This window comes from Maylandia zebra, linkage group LG17 (genome assembly GCF_041146795.1).
Source record: "Maylandia zebra isolate NMK-2024a linkage group LG17, Mzebra_GT3a, whole genome shotgun sequence".
Classification (NCBI taxonomy): domain Eukaryota; kingdom Metazoa; phylum Chordata; class Actinopteri; order Cichliformes; family Cichlidae; genus Maylandia; species Maylandia zebra.
Window position 1 is genome coordinate 5,629,433 of NC_135183.1, and position 24,730 is coordinate 5,654,162.

Sequence of the window (24,730 nt, forward strand, 5' to 3'; positions counted from 1 at the left end):
TGTGTCCAGCAGTAACTTTGTTTTACAATGAATCACTGATTGGGGGGGATTATATTCAATTACCCTAAATTTCCTTCTGGATAATCTAACGCTGGCACCGCAGCCATGTTTTCCCGAAACTGGGCCCCAAGGGGAGAACTATCAGCCCCAGATGGTAACAAAGCCGGAGAGGCTGGAGCACGAGTAGCAAATAGCAGTGTTGTGCCACAGCTTATACTGTAATGGCTCATTAGCATCAGAGCAGTCGTGCACTGCCACAAGTTGACATTGATGATTGCTGCCATTGTGAGTCTGTATGTTAAGGGCCTTTCAAGAAACCCAAGAAGGTCGCTTTCTGGTCAAAAGTCAAAGCCCAAATGCCTGACATCTCAGGAGGGTGGGGGATGGGGGCATGAAAGGCTCTGCCCTCAAAAGATTGGAGTTTGGTGTAGAGGGATGCAGAGTATCTGTATCTGTGGAAAGCAGAATCCAGGCTGGGGTGCAGGGGGGGAGTAGATCAGATAAACACTGGGGAACAAGATCACATAGGGATTTAGAGGTGAGGAGAAGGATTTTACTGGAGATTCGGGACCTGACTGTGAGCCAGTGCATGATGGTGATAAGCTGGTGAGGAGAAAAGCCTTTTTAAAGTTGCAGTACACCATCATATTAATTAATATTCTTCTAAGTGCTTATAGGGTGGAGATGGCAGCACAGTTAACTTGGGTTCCTTTCTTTGCAGCGTTCCTTTCTTACTCTGACAGGTTTTCTTTCAGATTGAAAAAGAATACATATAAAAATAAATTCAAGGTCTTTTTTAGATGTTTACAACTTGCTGCACCTGCAGCCTGTGACAGCTGCACAGGTAGTTCAGCTGTCAAAAGAAGGTTTGCCGTGTCTCGAGGCACAGTATCAAGAGTGTGGAGGGAAAACTAGAAGATGCGCAGTTATAAGAGACTCGACTATAGCAAGACTGGTATCTGCTCCTTTGGGCGAGGAATATGAGGAGCACATGTGCATGTTTCTGGCCAAACTCTCAGAAACAGACCCCATGAGGGTGGCACCACATCCTTTTACTGGGACTCTCAGCTCAACATGACATATAGTTCATGTGCTGTACAATGCAGCCCTCTAGTGGTTACAAAGACAAAGGCCAAGCGAGACATAAAAACAGGAATGCTGCTCACCCTGCTCCGGTTTCTGTTTACTGTTTATTTCTGTGCACTGCACTTGATCATTATGTACATCCTGTAACCGTAAACAGAACTGAAAAGAACAACATGAACAGAATTTTTACACAGCTTAAGTAATATTTGAACAGGAGACAGGCAAACACATAACTTACAGTACTCTGTATCCAACTCTGAGCTCCTCCATACATACCACAAGTTCAAACAACACACATCCACTGACGACAATATAGAGGTTAGCTTTTTAACATAGCTGTAAGATCGCAGATTCAGTCAGCGAGGGAGCCAATGAGGGTTATTTCACATGTAGGTCCTCAGTGTAAATAAAGCATAGACACATACTACACACTTCTCATATCTTGTAAAACGACAAAGAAAGCAGTCACCTCCAGATTAAAGTTCAGTATTTTCAGCCTGAGACCCGGAGTCTTGTTCGACGGCCCAGTCAACACTTGTTTTGGGATCCTTTCGGGGTCCTCAGCCAGCTAATGAAACCACACCTCACATAATTCTCTTACGCTGGTCAGAAGTCAGTCAGCATCCTTAATGCAGATGAACAAACTGGACGAATGAAATCCAGTGAAGGGAAAAGACAGTATGATGCCAACAGAAAATCACCTTTGACCTTACTATGCAAATCAGAGAGCATGAAGACAGTTAACAGTGTCAGGATCTTCAACTGCTCATGAGCATGAGAAGGTAAACACTTGGCTCAATTTGTGTGTGAAGAATAAACCTAAACAGCCTAAACTGTTTCACCCTGAAACAGCTTAAACTGTTTCTGGGGATCGTGTAGGAACATATTAGTGTTTTGTGAAAACCTCATGTGCTTGAAAGAAATTGATCATTGCCTCTCTAGTTATTGCATATTTTATTGTTTTCTCCACTTTGCTCTAAAATGATGAAATGCTTTTAGCACTAAGAACTGATTTTGTGAATAATTGCACGTAAAAAGGGGCCAAATGCATCCAAAATCAGCAAATGTTTGTGTTAGGTTAGTACACATCAGCTGCAGCATCTACTGCTGTTCACTACTTCTAATGCATACCCCATTCTTTTATGCTGATTATGAATAAACGTGTAGCAAATGAAGTAAAAAGTAAACAAAACAAATCAATAAAAAGTAAATTGTTGTAAATCAGTGTTTTGATGAAACACAGTATGATCTGCCTGACGTGAAACAGTGATATACAGTAAACAGAACTCTTATTGCGTTCTTGATGGTTTGCGTTTAAGCACATTAGTGTCACTTCTGTGGTTCAGAGATTACCCCACCCAGTCTCAACCTTACAACTACCTCCCTAATTTAATGCAGGCTCCCCTCTATAACGTCTCTGACTCATCAGAGCATCAAGATGGGATGTTTTGGGGTGTCTTACAAACTCTGGCACTGGGACAGAGGCAAATTTTTTGAGTCCTCTGGTTGTGTGGAGGCGTCTGTTAGAGTGCGTCCCATGGATCCTTGATCAGACGTGGGGGATCTGGGGAGTCTGAAGGATAGGTGTGATGTTAAGGGCGTCACATTCTCATGAACTGCCTGATGTTTCCCAGCAGAGAGCTGCACTGTGATCAGATTTCCTTTACCTGCCAGTGGTTTTTACTGTTTTGGCTGACGACTGTGTTTGACAGACGTTAAAAGTCTTTAAGACAACAGCCTCAAAGTCCTGAACTCTTTCTCACGAGCAGATTGAATTTGAACCAATATTTTAAAGACAAACAAAGCGATTTAATAAATTAATTCATGGATTGCCTTCCTTGAGAGCTGCACCGATTTGATTCATCAGTTTGTGCTTTCACAGAGATGTAAAGCAAAAATATATTATTATATGAGTGAGTGTGCGAGGCCTCAAGGTGCTTCATGTAAGGAACTGTACATGTGCTAATGCTAAAACATACAATCCCCAGTTCCCCACAAGGCTTCAGGATATCAGACACACCTATTCTTATTAAACCTCTTCATAACAAAACCATTCCACATGATATCATATATGTCACATAACAAGTCAAGTTATTGTGTTACTGTTTTTTTTAACTAATTTTGTTTCCTCAGCTACACTCAGCAGACGACATCTTCAAGGTGAAACTCGACCTCTGATCAAGATTTTCTAATCCAATCACCTCCAAACAGCCTATTTTAACTTGACACTGCTGTTTGTGTTTGTTATTTATAGGGACATTAAATAGTGTGAAAACTGGATTTGATATGACGGAACTGATCTTGACTTCAGTGTTCGCTCACAGTACAAAAAAAATGGCTTGAATGCTGTTAAATGCTTGTTGTGCCTCACAGACTTCTTCATGCTCCAAAGCTCTCGCAAAGAGCAGTCTGACAAATGTTTGCTCAGTTTATTCTCGCGCATTTCTTTTTCCAGATCAACAGCTCTCACCTTGTTTTGATCCGTCTCTTTGACGTCCCAGTGATTTTTAATTTTTTGAATGGGATGGTTCATACATACAGTATGGATATTAGAGCTACAGAGAGTCAGCTGTTCGTCTGAGCTTCTAGTCCGGGCACGGGAGGCTGTTCTATAGCCTGTCATCACTCAAGTTCTGCGTTTTTGTTGCAAGAAGAGAGACACGAGTTAAAGCATGGGTATAAAGGCAGATGTTGCAGGGTGTGGCTGCAGTATGCGGACAAGAGGTGGTAACACTGTAAGGGTTAGATGATGGAATCAGCAGGGACATCATCTCCTCCTCCTTAAGTCCCCTTACGTTTTATTCAGTAGAGAGGCTTTTGTCCTTGGGTCTCAAATTCTGACCAGGCATCATTTAGTTCCATGAAAATCATCTTGGCATATTGTTCGTATGGTTGTCCCGTCGCCTACGAAGTAGGAGAGAAAAAACACAATAGTTATGAACCCATAAGTAAAGCATATTTGAGACATGTTGGCCTTTTGGGATTCCCATTTCATTTGTCTCTCATTCATAGCTTGCTTTACTCGAGCATTATGTCAACATGCTACAATGTAGCTTGCCATCACCAGTGTGTGAATGTGTGTGTGAATGGGTGGATGACTGGTTGTGTAAAGCGCTTTGGGGTCCTTAGGGACTAGAAAAACGCTATACAAATACAGGCCATTTACATAATATTATTCACTGTTACAGAAAATTCAGGTAAGACACTAACTTGTCTTTCAGTGCTGAGAGTCAGGAAGTATACCCCGCTCTTTCTATAATACACACACATCCCTGCATGCATGGATGTTTACAGGTATAACTTGAATCACATGTTTAATTCTGATAAGAGTCCATGTTAAGCCAAGCTGCGTTGTTTTAGTGGGTGCAGTGGGAAAGGCCCTGCCTAATGCTTCAGCTGACCACATGGTAGCTGCTGTACTGCATAGCTGTATCTTTAAGTGGATTACAAGGAAAGCTGTGGCCTGGCTTGGCTTGAGAGTCTGAGAGTGACGCACTCTCCGCTAACAGACTCTTCACTTCACAGAGTAAAGTGCAGAGCTTCAGATATCTTTGTATTTCATTATATTGTTCACACGCTCACACATACTTTTAGTTTGGTTTGGTTGTTTTCTTGTTGCAACATCATATATGCAAAAACTTCATCCTCCAGCACTTTGAACACACAGACACTACTGTGTGTGTGTGTGTGTGTGTGTGTGTGTGTGTGTGTGTGTGTGTGTGTGTGTGTGTGTGTGTGTGTGTGTGTGTGTGTGTGTGTGTCTAAATTTATGTGATCGGTCTGTTCATTTTAAATTTGCATGTCTGTGTTTGTCTTGTAATGCTTGGGATCATTATTGTGCATGACTCAGTACTTGGCCAAACTTTAGCTGTTAGATAGATGTCCTCAAATTTGACCCTAGAATATTTTTCGTATAAAGGTTCGTAGGTCATCTTGCGGCAAAACAACCCAAAGCATCACCCCTCCACCACCGTGCTTATCAGTTGCTATGAGTATGAGCTGTTTGTGGTGATACCCTGTGTTTGATTTTGCCAGATATTGCGTTGTACTTTATATATCTTTTTTCTGATACAGAATTTCTCTGACCACTGCATGGTCTGAGTTTGGGATGAATTTGGTTGGGTGTCCCCTTCTGTGGCATTGTGTTAACACACATGGATGACTCAGACCAGCAAACGGGCAGAACGTCTTGTTACACACAGGTGCTCAAACTTGTTGATGACCACTTACTCAAGCAAATGATTATCAGCATCTGGCTGCTACTTACCCCTTTAATTCTTATAGAAGCAATAGGAGTTGTACTTAGTTTTTTACAGAACGGCACAAAGTGCTGTCAAATCTTTCCTTTTCCATCCCTGTATATGCATGCTTGTGAGGAATTATGTTTTTCTTTTAAAACCAGTTTTTATTTTCATTATCATTTTCATGTCACAATATGGCCACATCACATCCAGAATTGCTTATAATCAGGGGTGCACATAAGTGGTCCGCAGGTGCGCATGCGCTGTCAAAATAAAAGACGCGCACCAGATAAGAAATTGCAACGCGCGTTTGCGTACATAAGATTTTCTGGAGGAGGACAGACATTTGTTTAGAACTCTTAAAGATGTTGAAGAAGCAAGCTCCTTTAAGCAATTACTTTGGTGTTCCTCCACCTCCAAAGAAATGTCAGAAGGAGTCCAAACTGCAAAAGAAGCACATATTCTCGGAAAAGTGGTTGTAGGAGGTGAGCTGGCTTCAAACAATGCACAGAGATGTGGTGCAGAATGTGCCGTGAAAATCCCACTCTAGCAGACAAAAACAATGCCTTTTATATGTACGCAAACACGCGTTGCAACTTCTTGTCTGGTGCGCGTCTTTTATTTTGACAGCGAATGCGCACCTGCAGACCACTTATGTGCACCCCTGCTTATAAGCCTGATATAAGGAGAAGAAAGTGAAAATAAAGACAGTCTCTATTTTTTCATCTGACTTTACCTTCAGTTGCTTTTAAGTAAAGAATGTCTCGTTATTGCATTTGATTTATTCTGTACATATGGATATGCCTCCATACAGGAAGCATAAAGATCCCATTCATCACAAATTCTGTCTCACCTTATCTGGGTGAACAACCAGGACTGCTTTGCGATAGACCTTCTTGACCTGCTCTGGAGTAACCAGGTCAGCCATGCCCACAGGCTTCCAGCGTGTCTCTCCTTCCCAAAGCACAGTGTGCATGGTGGAGAGCAGAGCACGGATGTTACGCTCTTTCCCCTCTATCCAGTCCAGAATCTAGGGCACAGAAGAGGGAGGCAGAGGAGGGGAGCCAATAACCAGTGAGGACCTGATTTGAAACAATTATTAGCATAACTGCTTTCAGTAGTTCTGGCTCTGGTTTTATCTAAAAAAAAAAAAAAGCTTTTAAAGGAGCAATTAGATGAACCAAAATTTGGTCATGGGAGACCTACATTGGACGCTTCATTAACTCTGAAATAAACAGAAAAAGTTTAACAGTCAAAGGTTTTCGAGTACATTATCCTACTTTTGGGAATCACTGAACTGCTTCTGTTGAGCTACACTGGATAAACAGGCGACCACCACCAAGCGAAATGTCATCAAAAACTAATTGTAATCAGACACAATGAACCAAAACTTATTAGTTCAACTTCATTAGTTTCAAACAAACAGCTCATGCCTTTAGTTTCTCAGGGTCCATTTCTTTGGCCATCTCCTCCTTCCTCATCTCTGCTATAGTCCTGGGCCCTTTCTTCTCTTTGGTCCCCGCAAAGCCCTGAGCAGACAGCAGGTCGTCAAAGTTGGCATCTGAGGGTTTGGGCTTCGGACCTGACAAAGAGGCAGACAAACACAAAGACAGAATACATACTTGTTAAGCAACAAATGTACTAATTACTATACGGTGAGCTGAAGAACAATGTATGTGTGCACAGCATGAAAATTTTAATGGATAAAAAATGCGGCGCTGTCTCTAAATGTTTGCAGATATTTTGTTAAACATTTAACTTTAAAAATCAAACAAAAAAACCTTAAAACCTTCAAAATGCTCACAATTCTTAATAACATTTTTAAACCTTATATTTTGAAATATAAGTTAAGTGTAATCTCTATTTTGTTTTAAAAGAAAAATGTCCTTTTATGTGAAATATACCCCAACTGACCAGCCACAACATTTGGAGCGTAACAATGAGCCTGTCGAGCTTACCCATCCCAGCCTGTGCTTTTCCCCCTGCGCTGGGTGAGCCTCCTCCCATTGCGGAGAAGCTAACATTGTAGTTGGGTCGATTCTGGGGCGATGTGTGCGGCATGGAAGTGTGGCTGGGGCTGGGCTTTGGCTGCGGAGCAGGACCCTGTCCTTGCGGTTGCCACCCTCCACCACTTCCACCAGCCTGCCACGAGGGGAAAGTGCCTCCTGCGTGGGGCTGCCAGGCTCCTGTGTGCTGGGGAGATGGCGGAGGCCTCGATGGGGAGCCCATTGGAGGAAAGGGAGGGGCCGTTCCAGTAGGGGTGGTGGGCTTGCTCGAGAAGCCAGAGCCTCCTGATCAAAAGGACAGAGATTATGGCATGCGAGGTAGTAGCAAAAATACTAAGAACTTAGGAGCATTACCAGCGTCTCACCTCCAAGGCTTCCCCCCAGGTTGCCAATATCAGCGAATGGGTCCAGAGTGTTTGGCTTGGTTTGGTGGGTGGGGGTGCTGTGGACTGAGCCAGTGGGACTGGTAGTGGCTGACCGACTGCCCATACCAAAACCTCCTGAATGAATCGGCCATCAGCAAAGCAGGAAAAATAAACGACACTGATGCCAACGTGTTTTACAAACAGTGTGGTATCTGCTTGTATGTATGTGTGGCTGTGTGCTTGGGAGAACCTGTGCTCGTGGTAGCAGGTCTGTTCCAGTCCCATGCTCCCATGGCGTTTTGCTGCTGAATGTTGACAGTAGGGGTGGTGGGTGGGACGGGGGAACTCCGACCTGTTGAAGCATATAACCATCGGTCACGGGCGGAGCACACGGAAAATGGGAATTGAAGGACACGAAAACATTAAGCCAAATAAAATAACAACAGAACTGAGCTTCAGAGAGCTGTTGTTTCATGGGTGTGGAAACAAAATTTATAGTTGCTAACTAAAAATTGTCCACAGAAGACTGAAGCCAGAAGGCTCTTCTTCATGCACACATCATGCCCTAAATCCTCAAAGTATAAAAAGTGTAAACCTGAAGTTAAGAAAAACTGTTTTGTCATGTTTAAAGTTGAAAATACTGACTGTGAGCTGAGGAAAAGATTACTAGTAGGAGCTTGTGCTGGAGTTGAAAAATCAAGCTGCGCAATCCCTATGAGATGACCTGCAAACACTTCACATACAGCATGCAAACTCGTGAATTACAAATCATACATTACATGAGCAATACAAGAAAAATGTGTGAGTAAGCTAAAAATGGATATATACTCAGCAGTCGGGTTTGGGTGTCAGTTTAAATAGACGCACAGATGAAGGGAAATTATCGTAGTGGCATCTTGCAAATATCTGAAAACATGCCTTACCCTAATTTGGTTCAGGCTCTTGAAATGCTTTAAGTGCACCCAAAACGATGGTTTGGGAAAATGTTCAGCAGAGCAGCAAGGAGCATGCCTTACCGAGGCTTGTAGGCTGCAGGGTGGGTGATGGTGAGCGAGCAGCATGCAGGAAAGGGTCTGGCTGCCCCACTTTACCTGGTCCGAGGAATGAACCCATCACGTCCTGAGGTTTAGGCATCGGACCCGTCCCAAAAGGATCAAATGCTGAGGAGAACCATCCACCAGTGTTATTGTCTTATGCTAAATTGCAAGAGTAATTGTGCCTATTTGAAGTCTAGTTTTAGGTTGGACCTAAAAGGAAATGCTTTTTCAAACTTCTCACCTGGTGGGGCAGGTGAGGGGCATGGTGAGGCAGTGTTGGGGGCGACTTTGTGTGGAGTGGACTGGGCAGATGGAGGCCCGCTGGTTGACTGAGGTGGGCCCCCGAACAAGTCCCCTAGGAGGTCAGTGGTTGCAGCTGCTGTAGATGGGGGCTTAGATGACGGGCGGTTGACCTCGTCACCATCGAGGCCGAGAAGATCGACTTCCTCGGTGGGAGCAGGGGTGGCAGAAGTGGGAGCTGGGAGGTCAGGTTTCTGATGGGCTGCACTGGCATTGCTTTGCTGGCTGGAGAGAGAAAGCATTTCATCATCCGACGGCTCGCTCTCCTCGCCACGTACCCGACCGTCTGGACCTCCGTGGGACCGACTTGGCTCTGAAAATGATGAGATGGGAAAAACAGAAAAGAGTATCATGAGAAAGACACATCAATCACGAACAAAGCAATGACTGAAGAGATAACAAAGCAGACAAAGGGAATTAATTTGAGGTTCAGATATAAAGGGACAAGAGTGAAGCAGAGGATGATGGTAAACTACGCAGGTCATTGCTTCTACAGCCAGAACAGCTATTTGTGCTACGAGGTTGCAAACATACACACAGTCTGCAAATAAATTCTAGCTAGTAGTTGCTAGTTGGAGAAAACGTCTTAAATGTGATACATTTCAACGTAAAAGAATATGATAAAAAAAAAAAGAAGCTTGTACATGGGATTAAACAGCTGTATAAATCAAAAGCAATATTTCACTTTGGTAGAACATTTTAACGTTGGATTTGTTTACTCCCCAGGCACGTTTTCCCTTTATTTCCTTTTGGGACTATGAGTTTTCCCCTCTAGTTCTCCATATCCATAAAAAAAAACCCTTAAAAACCTGTCTCTGTATGCCCAGGAAAAAAAATGCTGGCATACATGTTATGGAAATTGTGTTAAAAGACTGGTGTTTATACAAGACACAGGACAAAATATTTCTACCAAAATGATACATCATGGGCTACAAGAATGGGCTAAATTTCAATTCAATCAATGCAAATCACAGTTGGAAACCACCAAATGGATTTTCCAATAACAAAAAATCTTCCTGGGTAGAGCATGAGTGAATTGAAGCAAACCCTGGGTAACTACGCTCACAGTATAGTTCCTCTAGCAGGTCTGTGATCTCCTCTACCGTCTTACCCTCAAGATCCAAGCCCTCCATCTCATCTTGCAGGGACAAAAATGAGTCACATTAGTTTTTATGACTATGTGTTAATGTAAATTGATTAGCCACAACAATAAAACCACTAACATTGCTATTGGAAATATTTCCAAACATCCGTATGATGAGGTGAGGGAGATCTTCACAATATTAGGCAAATGGCTTTAATGTCGTGCTGGCTGGTTCATAAATATTAAAATAAGTTAGTAGCAAGTTCTCTTTGCCTAATCTTTATTTTGGTACCAGGTAAACTTACGTAAAGTCAATCCAGGTGTGGGGTTAGAGTTTGTTATTAAGGTTAATGTAGCATTATAATTGGTTTTAGGAAAAGGTATGATTACAAATTGTAAAGGCTAACAAAACAAGCAAGCAAAAATGCCAACTAAAAACATTTTCAATACAAAATTCCACATTGCTTGTTAGTCAAGCTAACTGCTAATTTGCTAGCAGCTAACCCATTTTGCTTCAGCATTTTCAGTTCTTAGCTAAATATTTTTAGTTTAGATAAGATAAGATAAGATAAGACAAGATAAGATAAGATAAGATAAGACTTTATTGATCCCACAACAGGGAAATTTTTGCGTTAATTTAATTATGTTGGTAGTAAAATCTGACAACAGATTAAACAAAGCAGTAAATGTTTGATTCTAAACTTAACATCTGATTTGAGTTTTTAAAAAATCAAAACTTAATGTGTCGTATTTTATAGACTGAACACCAGTTGTTGCCCCAGTGAAACCCTCCCATTTTTACCAGCAATCGCCAGTGCATCCTGATGTTCCTGGTGGCCAGAGAAGAGCACATTTGGGCTCAAGTCTTTACAAGGAAACTGTTCCCATGGTGGTGTCAGGTCTTTCTGTTTGTCCACCCCTTCCACTTCCACTTCCAATATCACATGGAAGAGCTGGGGATATTTCTCTGGAGAGTCACAGGCATCGAGCTCTGGTCTGAGAGGAAAATCAATATGTGTGAGAAAGAAAATTGAGATGGTAAAACAGTCAACAGAGTGGAAGTCTAGCAATATTATTTTTTATAGTGAGAAACCAGAATTCCCCGATTTTTGTAAGAGATTTTCCTTACTTGTTAAACTTTAACATAGTGGTTCCAGGAGCGATGAAGCCAGTGTGGAACTGAATCTGGAAGATCTGTGTGTTGGATACCTAACACAAGCAGGAACAAAGATAAATGTTGGTTACATTATATTTTATCAGCACTCTCCTGCAGTCAGTTACCCCTTACCTGTTGTTCTGAAATGTTTTTAGGTGTTATGTTCAAGTTTTGCATGTGATAAATCTTTGTCATGTAATAAAATAGAAGCAGGTGAAATAAGAAAATCCAGTAAAAGAAACAAAATAAAAGGAAAAATGTTCAAGAAAAAAAAGACAAGCCCACTTTAACCATTTTAGCTGAATGGATTTTTAATTATTTTGTACTATTGATCTAGGTTTTAGTACTAATGTGCTATATAGCAAAATAATGAAGTCATTAAGCTACATATGCACATATTATTATAATGCAACGCATGGTGATGTACACCTATGTGTCAATAATCTGTCATAAGATTACTGAAAGACAATAATACCCAGATGAAACACCTGGACCAAACTAAACCAAAAATAGCATAAATAGTGCATAAATGCTTCTTGCAGCAGTGATGAGTGAGTAAATCTGCATATTTCTATAAATGAAGTAAATCATTAAGTCAAAAACCTTCATCCAGCTTCTTCTTGTCTTAAACAATGTAACAATGAGACACAACAAGCTGTTGAAGCTACCTGAAACTCTACAATGGCTTATACTTTAGCATGATCTTATCACCGCAATCGTTCCAATACTGTCACTGTGACTTAGTTGGAGTTTGCTGCTTGCTAGTTAGATTGAGATGTTGATTTTATCGACATTTTATCTTATAAAGCAGACTAAGCAGAAGCGTACCTTGGCCTGCAGTCGTCCTCCAATGGTTGACCTCATGTGGTAGACTGAAACCACAACATCTCCTTGTACGCTTACACCCAGAGGGAAAACTACCTTGCCGTCCTGGACCCTGTGCTCTCTAGGCGTGCAGAGAAGGTGCAGCAAAGTGTAATTGAGGGAAAGTGTTACAGAGTGAGAAAAAGGAAGGGGATATAATGACACTTTGATTACTTTCATTCATATCATACTCAGCATAAAATCTCTGAGACATTTGTAGTTATTCTATTCCAATACAGAACTGCAACGCTACCGTGCTCTCTGCGGTTCAATGCTGTCAAATTTTTTATTAATCTCGCTAATGTTACTTACCTCATCCTTTCATACTCCTGTGCAGTGGTGAAGATCTTCGTCTCTCCAATGAGAACGTCACAGAAAGGTCGACAGCCACTACGCTGCTTGTTGAAACAGGGGATGGGACTCATAGTGAGGGCCTTGATCACCAAGGGCTTGGAGTGGGGTAGGCTAGGCTTCTCTGATACCATGCTACATACATAGCCTATGTACCTGCAGGCAGAGAAAACAAAAACAGCAGTTTTCAATTTTCAGCACTCTGAATGATGCATTAATTGTCACTTGTGAGGAGACGCTTGCACAACCATCGACTGTTAGCTTCTACAAGTATGGCAGGCGGACTCGTGGTTCTTCTTGCCCAGCAATCAAGAGTTTATGTTTATGCTGAGACAACTAATCACTGTTGGCTTCAGTGATGGCTGTATGTAAATTTCAACATGTTATGCCTGTAACAGCATATGATCTGAAACTGTGCTCTTCTTCTTAAGTGTGAATGTGTTTTGACCTCATTTAATATGTGATTCTTTATTAGAAGTGGTAAATGTTCATTATCTATGAAAAATAGACTGCAGATTTATTAGACATTGAAGAATGTAACATCAGCAGAACCAAAGGACGACAACCGAGCACAAGGCTCCCACTTCTCTTTCTGTCACATTCACATCCCCATGTTCACTGATGCAAACCTGCGGTGTGAAGGCCAGAGGCCAGAACCTGGTCTTTTGGCGCTGAGCAGCTGCATGGCAGGAACTGGATTATTGAAGAGGTGGCAGAAGCAGAACATGGCACAGACCAAAACACCTGAAGGAGCGCGACCATCCTGAAAACCCAAAACAAAGATAAAATTACATGTACATCTTATCATAACTGCAATTTGAGCCACTGGGGATTTTTTCTTTTGAATAAACACACGTATTATTTTTCTATGAGTCTATTCATATATATGAACTGACTCTGAGTTCATTTCAGGTTACATGGATACTGTAACACTGTTGTTAACTGAGGTGAAAACACAGCTTTTTTTAAAAAGGAAGGGTTTCGTGAAGATTATGCAAGAAGGAGCAGTTTGCCAAGGCAAAGCCAAACCCACAATGACTTGGTAATAACATGCCCCAGCACATGCCAGTCTATAGTAGTCATGTCACTGAATTCCAATAAACAGAAACTCAGTTTCTATTGAAAAAGTCAGATATGGTTGAATTCCCAAATGTGTCTAATGCAAGTGGCTGATATTGCTAAAGTGTGATGATCCACGCACTAAAAGTGCCTTTCATCCAATAAGCCTAAATAGGACACCAAAGAATACACCATTCTGCAATAAGCATAATAAGATGACTTCTATCATTTTTACTGAACATCACAGACCAAAATGCAAAAATGAAATATTCTTCTTCTTTGCTTTTCATTTTCTTTTCAGTACCACCTGCTAAGTAACAACAGTGAGGAAGCTCACACGGCTGATTAATAGAGACCACCAGAGCAGTCTGAAGAGCTCCGAGCGGGAATGTATTTGGAGAAAAAAAACTGTTACTCCAGCGTCAAGGATTGGCAACAGCCGTTGAAGAGGAAGAGAAGATTTCTGATCTGGGTGGTAACATAGCCTTTATCTGGAAGAATGATCCCTTTTGCAAAACTGTTTTGATTTATGTTAAAGTGAATTGTTAAATGTTGTCATTTTTATGCTTACCATCTCTACATTGTTTTAACTCTGTGATGAAAGGAATTCTTTTATCCCCCTCCCCAGCCTCTCGAGGTTCTGGGGTGATGTAGTGTTTTATTGCAGATACATCCTATCTGGAAGAGCTGTTTCTTGTGGTGTTGCTTCCTGCTTTTATGACCCTTTTGGTCAGCAGGAGGTCACACACACACATTCTCACATGCATACAGATGTTTACACACACACACACACACATATATACATACAGTGCCTTGCCTTAGAACCATTTGGGGGGGTTTACGTGGGCGGTGCTTTTGCTGTGATGTGTATTGTGTGAACTGTTGTCCCAATAAAAGGCAGCAAGCGGAGGCCGTCGTTGGGGTCATTTTGTGGTAGATACCAACGACGTCTTCCTTGCAAGTAAATCGATCGATCGCTGACTGTCTTGTTTTCTTCATGATGAATAAGTCTCTAAACCAGCGGGGCTTGTGGAAACACAGACCCAACAATTTATGTAGATGTGGAAAAAGAAGGTGAGTCATGTTTGGAAATCTGTTGAGCAGTTGTTGTAGCATTTAACAATTTCAGACTTTAGAGATCCGTGTCTTGGAAGCACTTCATTTGATGTGAAAGCAAAGTTGACATGTAATCAATGATGCCAATATCATTGTTGAGCAAAATGTTTTGGAAGGGCAACAAAAAGATTCTGACACTAAATATGCTTCGGTCTATTTCAGACTCTCTGCTTTGATTCAAAAGTGGGTCACAGGACATCAAACAGCTCAAAAATTAACGGATGTGTTGTGGGACCAACAAAAACAAGTCCCTTTACATAACAATCAAAAGTACCTCACTATGTACTTGTTTTTCATGGGAGAATGATTAGTAATAATTTCAAATGAATCCTTAATAAATTCAACTATACAAAGGAGGATGAAGAATTTAATATAGGGCTAATGTATGTGCATCTCCTTACCGAGCATGTGATTACACAGACGTTCTTGGGATTCTGTTTCAGCCAGTTGTACATGTTTTTGCACACAGCGAACAGGTTGTGGAGGCTGGGTGCTTGGCGTGAAGGCCAATTACACTCTGAAACCTGTATTGAAGTAGATGCCAGGAATAAAAGGAGGGAGAAGGAAAGGGATTCCAGCAAAAAGAAAAAAGGAGGCAGATCAGAGAGATAAAAGGGCAGGAAAGGGTTGGGGAAAAAAGGAACAGAGGAGAGGAAAGGGGAGTGGTGGAAGTTAGTAACAGCACTGCAGCAGCAGAGCAACACAACAGACCAGTTGCCATGATGAGTCATCTGCTAAAGATACAGTGACTTCACAATGCAGACAGGGGGCCAGCTTCAACAAAGCATGACTCCTAACAAGCCTGACTCCTTAGCTCCCACATGTGCCTTCTATGCAGTAATAGGAAACCTAGCTGCGGAAATGTCCCGATGCTGAAAGATAAGCATAACCATAAAAGCAAAATAAGATACAATAAACTGTGTGTTCCAAATGTGGTAATTTAGCCGTAACACAAATTAAATTCTGAATAATGAAATGAGTGCTGAAATACCAAAAACTGCAGTTTCAGGAACAGCCAGATGAGGTTGATCGCTGCTAGCTGCTTATTAGGCCTTGCATCAGTTAATTTGCATCATTACACTGTATTTCTCAAAGGTGTTTGAAGTTTTGTTGTATTTTGTGAGATTTTTTTTTTTGAGTAATTATTCAACTTGCTGCAGGGTTAATTGTATATTTAAAAAAACTATCCTGTTTTGTTTTTTTGGTAAGAGTAAAATTCTACCATTTATTTATGTGTTAGCACAAATTAGCAAGTACTGATGTCATGTGTGATGCAGCCATGCTCTGGTTTTGTTAGCGATCTAGCTTGTAAAAAAACTTTCCACCTTCTTGTCGAAATGTAGTCAGTTCTGGCTTCTAAAAAACCAAATGGTGACTGCCAAATTGACGGGTTATACACAAACCAGCTGATGACACTGGATACTTCATATACTGTTTGAACAACAATTTTATGAAACTCAAAAAATTATTCTCAAGTTTAAAAAAAGAAAGAAAAAATGTACTTTTTTAGCATTAAGCTAATGACTAGGAATAGGACTCAAGTACCGGCTGTTGCAGAGAGTTGGTTCACAGTAGTTCAATGAAATTGTTTATCTACTTATGCTTATTGATTGTGCTTATCGGTTCCTCTTGCACTTGTGCTGATATCAGTTTTTGCGCTGGAGGAGAAAAACTGCGGTGCAGTCTAAAGCGTTGATATGGACATTCATTTTATTTTTATCACATAGGACGAGAGCTCGATGGTAATGGCAAACTGCATTCAGGACAGAAACATCTGAATTATGGTGCTAAAACAACTTCAGCTCTTTTTAAGTACCTGCACAGAAAGCATGTTAACACTAAGGCAGCTAAGAATCCAGGCTGATGTTAAAAGTGAGCAACTGCTGACCCCAGCCTAGTAGCCAGACCCTGAACTTCCACAGGTAACAAACTGATGGCCTGTCATGCTGCAGTCTTCATTTCTACCTGTTCATGATTCTAAAGTAGACTCATGAGACAATGCATTTTAGGTCATTTTACTGAAAACCTTGAAATATTTAAGTAACGTACTGCATTACCTTTATGCAAAATATTCTACGTAATATTGTGTTACCACAAAATTAACACTGATTACAACAAAGAGAGAAAATACCTGCAATGTGCACAAACATTTCACCACACAGCATGCAATTAATTTGCCTGAATGTAATGCGGTTGATATTCTGCTTAGTGATGGTGGTAACTCTCAAAGCAGAGCCATTGAGAACCCAATGAGAACCTATAAGAGATTCAATAAGGAATCAAATGAATAATCCATACAATTAGTGATCCGGTAATGAAATCGGAATCCTTAGCTATTACAGACCTGATAAAAAAAGCAAAATGAAACTTTTCTCTGGGTGGTTTGAGACTATCAAGGAACAATCACGCCTAAAACTGTAATTAAGCCCTCCTATTTCCCTTCTATATTTATAAAATGAAGAGTGCGAAAAAGGTGGAGCAACCACTACATGAGTAACAGCTTCATCGAGATCCATGGGCTACAGTCACACTCACCCTGTTGGAGAATTTGGCCCCACGGTAGTTACGCTGTGATAGGTTGAAAACAGTGTAGTGGTCCGCATGCCGGCTGTCAAGAAAAGAGCGGATGTCTTCGACATGGTTCTGGTAGCCAATCTGCACCGACTCAGCTGGATAGGTCATCACTGAAAAAAAGTTTGACATGTTCACATCCATTCGCTTATCCTTTTCAGGGTCGCGGGGGGTGCTGGAGCCTATCCCAGCTGTCATAGGGCAAGAGGCAGGGTACACCCTGGACAGGTCGCCAGTCTGTCACAGGGCCAACACACAGGGACAGAAAACCATTCGCACTCACATTCATTCACACCTAGTGACAATTTGGATTATCCAATTTTCCCCACAAGCTGCATGTCTTTGGACGGTGGGAGGAAGCCGGAGTACCCGGAGGGGAACCCACGCAAACACGGGGAGAACATGCAAACTCCGCACAGAAAGACCCCGGCCTGATGTTGGAATTGAACTCAGGACCTTCTTGCTGTGCGGCAACAGTGCTAACCACCGTGCCACTGTGCTGCCATGTTCACATGTACAGTGCAATTAAGACAAACTCAGTCATGACAGAGAACATTTTAACAGAACTCTAAACAGTCTCGTTCAAAACTAAGCACAGCCTATAATTCAGCAGCTTGTAGAACCTCCTTTAGCAGCAATAACATTTCAGCCATAATTTTGTGGATTTGCTTGTGTACGTAGGAACATTGCTGTTTCTGTTGTATGACCCAATTTCAACCAAGCATTAAATGTCAGAGATGGCCTCACACGTGACTCTAGAATACTTTTACCTAATTCACCACTATTCTTTAAGGTTTCTATGGTTGATGTAATTAAATCCTGTACAACCTGCATGAAATTCTTCTTGAGATGACATGATGCGATCAAGTAAGAGTGGTTAGTTGCCTGGATTTGCGATATCATGAGATCATGCAAGATTTCAGTCCACCAGAAAATCACTGGGGTTAGAAGAAAAGCGCACACCTTGTGTATGCCATTGCTATTTATTGTGGTTTTACCTGTCAAGCACAAAAACGTAAAGAAAATTCTGTATCAAACCTTGTAATCATACCTTTCCTACTTTTTCTTGACTCCTCGAATTTAAAATAATCATGAAAAGGATTTCCACGTAAATAAATATCTTTCTATTAGCATTAAGTACTTTTGTTGGGCTAACATAATTTGCATGGATTGGATCAATTCAATGAAATTATGATGGACTTAACTCCAGTAAATAAGTTGATTTATCATTAATTAATTAAGTTGGTCCAACTCTAGTATGTTACACATTGGAATAACAGAATTGAATAACACTAAAATAAAGCAATTTAATCGATTTTTTTTTTTTATGTTCATTCAAAGAGTTTTTTTCAGTGAGTGTCAGTCTTTAACATGCTAACCGAGACCTGTAGAATCCAAAACATAACTCTGAGAATTGTACAGTCTGACCTGGAGTGAATTTTCCATGACCCCCGCTCCTGGGAAGACTGTGGTATTGTCTTAAAGCACACCAGACCATCAAACTGATCACAAATTCCACTTTTACGGAGGTGCTCACACTTGCTGATGTTCAGTTAATTAAGTACATGGCTGCTACTTACTGTCTTAATTCCTATGGAAGCAGTAAGAGTGTGCTTAGTTTTTCACAGGACTACAGAAGGGTTCTGTGAAAACTTTTCATTTCTACATAACTGTCTTTTTACCCACTGTGGAGTACAGGATTGCAAAAAGGTGAGCTGAGTAGCTCTGCAGTCCAGCATGACTACCATGGGATATAAAGCCCTCGAGTGACAAATGTCTGACTGACTTTGCCTTTTAAAGGGCACATTGCTGCCCAATCAAAAAACTGGAAAACAGTCCAAGTAACATTGTTAAAGTTCATCTATCTACACACATGCGTATATACAATGCCCATTCGCTAGAAATACATTTACCTATGATCCGTGATGTTATGTAGGCAATGTCCAGCTCTCCTTTGGTATAACTGTAAGGAAAAAAGAAATCTTTGAAAACATGTTTTATTACATCATATATGTAAAACCAATATCCACTGTCCACAAGCATCTCAATAAATGTTTAAAATATAAGTTGTAGTAGGCTTTACAAAATCACCTTGCTTTTGTATTTCTGTGATTTAGATATGAAATGTTAGAGATTCATAATGACTGTTTCTGTGCATTTAGCTACCAAGACAAAATGATGCATATATAAAAAGTTAGTATAAGAATATCCAGCATCCAAAAAGGTTGATCCACCTTTCTGTCATTCACAGGTTGAACTGCATTACAGGCATATCCAAGTGATTAACTTCAACAGGCTTTAGAGCTGTTATCTTGTTCGGGCTCACCACTCTAGGCTGAACTGCCTGGGATCAAAGAAATACCATATGTGAATTCTTAAATTGAGCAGCACTGCCTTTCATTGCCAAATGTAGCTCTGCCATATGGACCTTTTTTTTTTTTTTTCGACTGTGGGGGCAGCTGTGGTGCACTCACATACAAGCAGTCCACTAGTGCTCCAGCACAGCAGTGGTGGAAACACGTACTAATGAAACACTGCCAAAAAGGCTCAGGGTGGGGTTAGAGTGAGAGACGAAAATTTGTTTTTGGACAAATGACTCACAAAAAGAAAATCTCACAACTGACAGCAGCAGAGGAAGGCTCAGCTCACTGTAGTTGCATTTATCTTTCAAGACAGGTTTGTAGGCTAATGCGAATCAAATTGAGTTGGCTTGTTGCCTACTGTGTAAATCCTGCAAGCTAGGCCTAGCTGGGACCGTCATTCCGTGTGATCATGGAGGAGTGCCATATGGGCCTGCTGCAGTCCTAGACCTGGTTATGTAATGCAGTCCTTCTCAGCTAGACTGCTAAATGAGTCATGGGTTTTTCTGTAAACAAACCAAGCGTACCATATCACGTGAATGTGTCCTTTGATTTAGGCCGTTTGTGTAGTTTAGCCTTAAAAAAAAAAATGTAACTGCTAATATACTACAATATAACAGACAAACAACCTTAATTAAATCCAACAGTGAGGGCATTGCATGTAAGTCCTCTATAATGAGGTAATTGGACCACAATTGAAGCTTCTATTTTGATCTCAGAGTGTTTGTTGTTCCCAGAGTAGAAAAGCAGAGTCAACGTTTGACCAATTTAATGTGGAAAAAAAGGTCAGTTTTATCTTTACATTACACTTTTATTAGTAAATCGGGTCTGGGAGATCAGAAAGGTGACATTTCTGCTGGATATTAACACTTCTGTGTGTACATATGTGTGGTTTTTCCTATTTCTATGCTGAATAATACATCTATTACCATGGAAACAGGTACACAATTATGAGCCAACTAAACTGTGTGTAATAGAGAAACGCATCTCCAGTATGAAAAATAAAAAATATTGTATTAATGTGCAATCTGAACACCCCCCAACTAGCTAATAACAATAACACCACTATCAACACCTGACAAGACCAATTTAAAAACGGTAACGACCAGCTGATCCCAGCTGTGGTGGAGCGTTGATCTAATTACTGTGGAGATGCTAAATGCCAGCAGATGTTTTTTCAGACTGCTATAAAAAATGTCTTGTCAGTCCTTTGTGTTACACAAAGACATTTGATAAAAGCTGTTGATATGCAGTCGATATCAGAGCGCACAATCAAAAACAAGCCCATGTCTAACAGACAGGAAGTTAAAAGATAATGACGAGACTGGTGCAATTTCCTCTTGCTGGAAAATGATTAGATACATTTTGATGTAAATTGCACATAAATAGTCAGAAGGTTTGATTTTGGACTCAGACTTTGTTTAATCTGCCACTGAATCCCTTTTTTTCCCCACCAAGTGGGCAATTTATCTAAAGGTAGTCAGTCTAGCAACTGTGTGACTAATAATTTGAAGGACTCACTTCTAAAATTGTGGTTTACCAAGATACTAATCATGCTAGCTCATTAAGATAACATAATGCTTATTCATTAACTTATCATCCCTGTACGGATGTTAGTATTTCATACCATTAATATATCATTCCACATCTTAGTTTTCTCTCATATGTATACTGTTACAATGGGGGATGTTCCAATTAAACATAGTCAGAGTTTCAAATAAAGAGGTCATTTATTTAGTGTCCAAATAAGCCCTGTGAGCCACATTTCAGACTGCTTGGTTTCAGACATAGACAGTGTTAAACATGGAGGTAGCCTTGGTGACGTCACCCACTGGTTTTGGACTTTACATTCTGAGCTTCAGGTTTGGCTAAAGCTCAGACATTTTGCTTCAGCTATGGACATTGCCCCTTAAGGCAACGATCCCCAACCTTTTTTGCGCCATGTCCGACAATATTTTCACAACCTTTAAGGTATCATGGACAAATACAACAAATAAAATCAGTTCCGGAACCAAAAAAAAAGAAGATTTATTGTGAGAGTTGTAGCACCCAAGCCTCAACTCTCACGGACCGTGAGAGTTGAGGACCGCTGCCTTAAGGCACATGGTACTGGCTGTAAGCACAGAAGCCCCACCCACCTACTGTTCAAACCTCCTGTTTGTGAGTATCAGCCAATTAGAAGAAAGATGTCTACAAAAGTGAGGCGAAAGAGAACTAAAACACTTTTTACTATTGTACTGATGGCAGCAACAGATCTCTAAAACATTGGGACAGGGGGACAGAAGGCTGGAATGGTAAGGGGTACTAATAAGAAACAGTTGGAGAAACATTTTGCAACTAATTAGGTTATTTGGTAACAGGCTGGTAATAAGGATCATATTACCAAGGCAGAGTTTCTGAGAAGTAAAGATAGACAGATGTTTACCAATCTGCAAAAAATGTCTCTAATTGTAAAACATTTTCAGAAACATATCAGAATATTGTTCCTTGATGTAAAAGTACTTTATCTGATCTTTTTCAGAACACAGTAGCTGAACATCCGAATCAAAAAGATTCAGAGAATCCCCGACAAATCTCTTTAAATGACAAGGCTGAAAATCAGTTCTTCAGGCCGATGATTTTTCTCTGGGTCAGAGGTTGTTTGAAATGGAAGTGGAAAACTGTTTAGTGAATATGAAACACATTGTTGATACATCTTTCAGACTAAAAAGGAGAGAGACTATCTGGCTTGCTATCAGCTCTCAGTTCAAAAGTCCACATCTCTGTTGGGATGTTGGTGCACTAGTGCCTATGGAAACGACTGCTTGAACAGTCACCTTCAATGCTGAAAGGTATATACAGGCTTTAGAGCAACATACTCTCCCATTCAGACAACGTCTTTTTCAGCAATACGATGCTAAACCACATACTGCATCTACCGGATTACAACGCACAGTTTCATAGTAGAAGACTCCAGGTGCTAAAGTGGCCTGCCTGATGTCCAGACCTTTCACCAAGAACACAAAAGAGAAGACACAACGGTAAACGCAGTTCTGTCTCAACTTTCTTTAGACGAGTTACTGCCGTCAAATTCAAAATGAGCTAATAGTTTCTTTAAAGTGGTACATTTTCTCATTCCAAAACATTTTATCTATGTTTTCTACATTCTATTGGTCTATGACATTTCCAAATGATTGCATTCTGTTTATATTTACAGTTTACACAGCATCCAAACTTTGTTACTGTAGTGGGCTTGTAACAGGTCCCCCATCATTGGCATCTTTCTATGGATTACATGATCACTAATGGTCACCACTGATCTTTTCTTTCTTCTATCTGACCTGAGAGACAAAACAACAATTTTTAGCAGTTATTAATTTTTATGTGACTTTCTTATTGCTGTACTACTTTATTCAACTTGATATTGGTATTAACTCTGATGCAATAACTCACATTTTGTGATAAAAAAAAAAAAAACAGTAAAAAAAACCCCAAAAGGTAAACTTGCTTGGGTTGGTGTATAGATGTACCGGTATGTTATTAAACCCATTCTGAGCAGTACAGCACTTCATGTTCATGCTTTCCTCCGAGAAAGTAAACACCCTGAGCTTATAAGACATTTTAGGCTGAATACATGAGAAGTGAGGTGCTCTATTAGAACCTCTCAAGACTACACAAACATAGTCTCAACCAAATCAATGTAAGTGGGTTAGATCCCGATGGATATTAGAGTCGGGCTCTCTACATTTCCCCTATGGTCTTCTCTAAAATTCACTTGTCTTCATTTTGTTTAAGCAGGATTTTTATAGCATGTCTGCTTAAACCAATTTAAGTGGCTACATAGTGTTTGCACTGCAATCATCTATCCTCGGGGCCTGATTTATCTTCATTCACTCTTCAAAATCACAGTGGGATTTTTTTTTTAATTCACCAGAGTTTCTTATTTTGTAGATAAGATGTGCTGTAAGTTTGTGTTCTGTATGTTTAGGTGTCTGAAAAATGACATGGATAATGAAATTGGGAAAACTGGAATTTTAGATGCAGATCAAAGCTTGAAAACTTGAGGGGAAAAGGCAAATTAATGTGTGTCTGATAGGGAGGTCGGTGGAGTGGGGGTTACAGCCTGGGTGCAGACCAAGCACACCGTGTTATTCACAAAACCAGCACAGCCATCAAGGCTCCATATTCATTGCGCTTCTCACAGACACAAACACATTGTTGCTTCAAGTCGCCTGCCCTGCAAATTTTTCTTCTTCAGCTACGTAAAGAAACACAGGTTGGTTTTAATAATTCAGAAGCAGCTCTTTCCCTTGACTACGCATGAGAACAGAAGCAGAGAGGAACGGATCAAGACCTGTCGGGGCATTCAAAGAAGGCCCGTTTAACAGCAGAGGTGTCACGTTATACCGAGGAAGCTCAAGGGAATTTTTTTTCCCTTGGTTGACATTCTTGTATCTCATTTAAACCTGCCTTAACACTTTGTCCATGTCAGCAGACACGGTTGAATATTGGCAGTCACATTTGAGATAAAGTCCAAAATTTGCTTAAAATCTATTTACTCATCTTCTGTTAAGCAACAACTTAACCAAAAGACTACATAACAAGAAAATATGGAATGTTTTGCTGGAATAATGATATATTAATCGAAACAGAATTGTTTGGAAGTGGTCTGAATGCATACTGTTTAAGAAAGCAAAAGGTATGAGCTAGCCTACTTCTCCTCCCTCCATTATCCCTTATCACACATGCATATACAGTCCCCACAAACACACTTCACATCGCATCACACAGGTTCCTAATGAAATGAATCCTTCTGTATCAGCAGTGCTCTGGCCATTTGGCACAATGAACCGCCATGAATAATGCAGCCAGAAGTGGGGCAATAGACACCAAAGAGGGAGGCAGAGAGGAAAGGAAGAAAGGTGGAGCCAAGCGGGCAGTCGATCAACCGAAAAACACAAGGGGAACGAGAGGACAGGAGAGTGGGAGTTTGCCAAGATGTGAGCGACAGAAAGGGAGAGACCCTGGAGAGGAAATTTCACAATCAGACTTGCTGAGTCAATAGTGAGGGGAGCAACGTAGGGTGTGTGTGTGTGTGTGTGTGTGTGTGTGTGTGTGTGTGTGTGTGTGTGTGTGTGTGTGTGTGTGTGTGTTT

General features: G+C 40.8%; 1 protein-coding gene across 6 annotated transcripts in view; it reads right to left on the reverse strand.

Annotated features, from left to right (window-relative positions):
- Nucleotides 1-1,171: 1,171 nt before the first annotated feature.
- Nucleotides 1,172-24,730, reverse strand: part of dnajc6 (DnaJ (Hsp40) homolog, subfamily C, member 6) — a 37,513-nt gene continuing 13,954 nt past the window's right edge. For 2 of the 6 annotated variants that reach the window (XM_004568906.6, XM_004568904.6), the window contains 17 exons: nucleotides 19,150-19,199; nucleotides 17,201-17,349; nucleotides 15,067-15,189; nucleotides 13,120-13,253; nucleotides 12,452-12,646; nucleotides 12,104-12,221; nucleotides 11,249-11,328; nucleotides 10,922-11,115; nucleotides 10,147-10,173; nucleotides 8,977-9,348; nucleotides 8,715-8,858; nucleotides 7,949-8,050; nucleotides 7,699-7,833; nucleotides 7,286-7,618; nucleotides 6,761-6,909; nucleotides 6,181-6,357; nucleotides 1,172-3,990 (listed from right to left, as the gene is read on the reverse strand). In XM_004568906.6, coding sequence (XP_004568963.1) covers nucleotides 3,889-3,990; nucleotides 6,181-6,357; nucleotides 6,761-6,909; nucleotides 7,286-7,618; nucleotides 7,699-7,833; nucleotides 7,949-8,050; nucleotides 8,715-8,858; nucleotides 8,977-9,348; nucleotides 10,147-10,173; nucleotides 10,922-11,115; nucleotides 11,249-11,328; nucleotides 12,104-12,221; nucleotides 12,452-12,646; nucleotides 13,120-13,253; nucleotides 15,067-15,189; nucleotides 17,201-17,349; nucleotides 19,150-19,199 — 2,584 coding nt within the window. In that variant the 3' untranslated portion in view covers nucleotides 1,172-3,888. The remainder of the gene's footprint in view (nucleotides 3,991-6,180; nucleotides 6,358-6,760; nucleotides 6,910-7,285; nucleotides 7,619-7,698; nucleotides 7,834-7,948; nucleotides 8,051-8,714; nucleotides 8,859-8,976; nucleotides 9,349-10,146; nucleotides 10,174-10,921; nucleotides 11,116-11,248; nucleotides 11,329-12,103; nucleotides 12,222-12,451; nucleotides 12,647-13,119; nucleotides 13,254-15,066; nucleotides 15,190-17,200; nucleotides 17,350-19,149; nucleotides 19,200-24,730) is intronic. The other 4 variants (XM_012924004.5, XM_076875939.1, XM_076875941.1 and 1 more) reach the window with 4 other exon arrangements.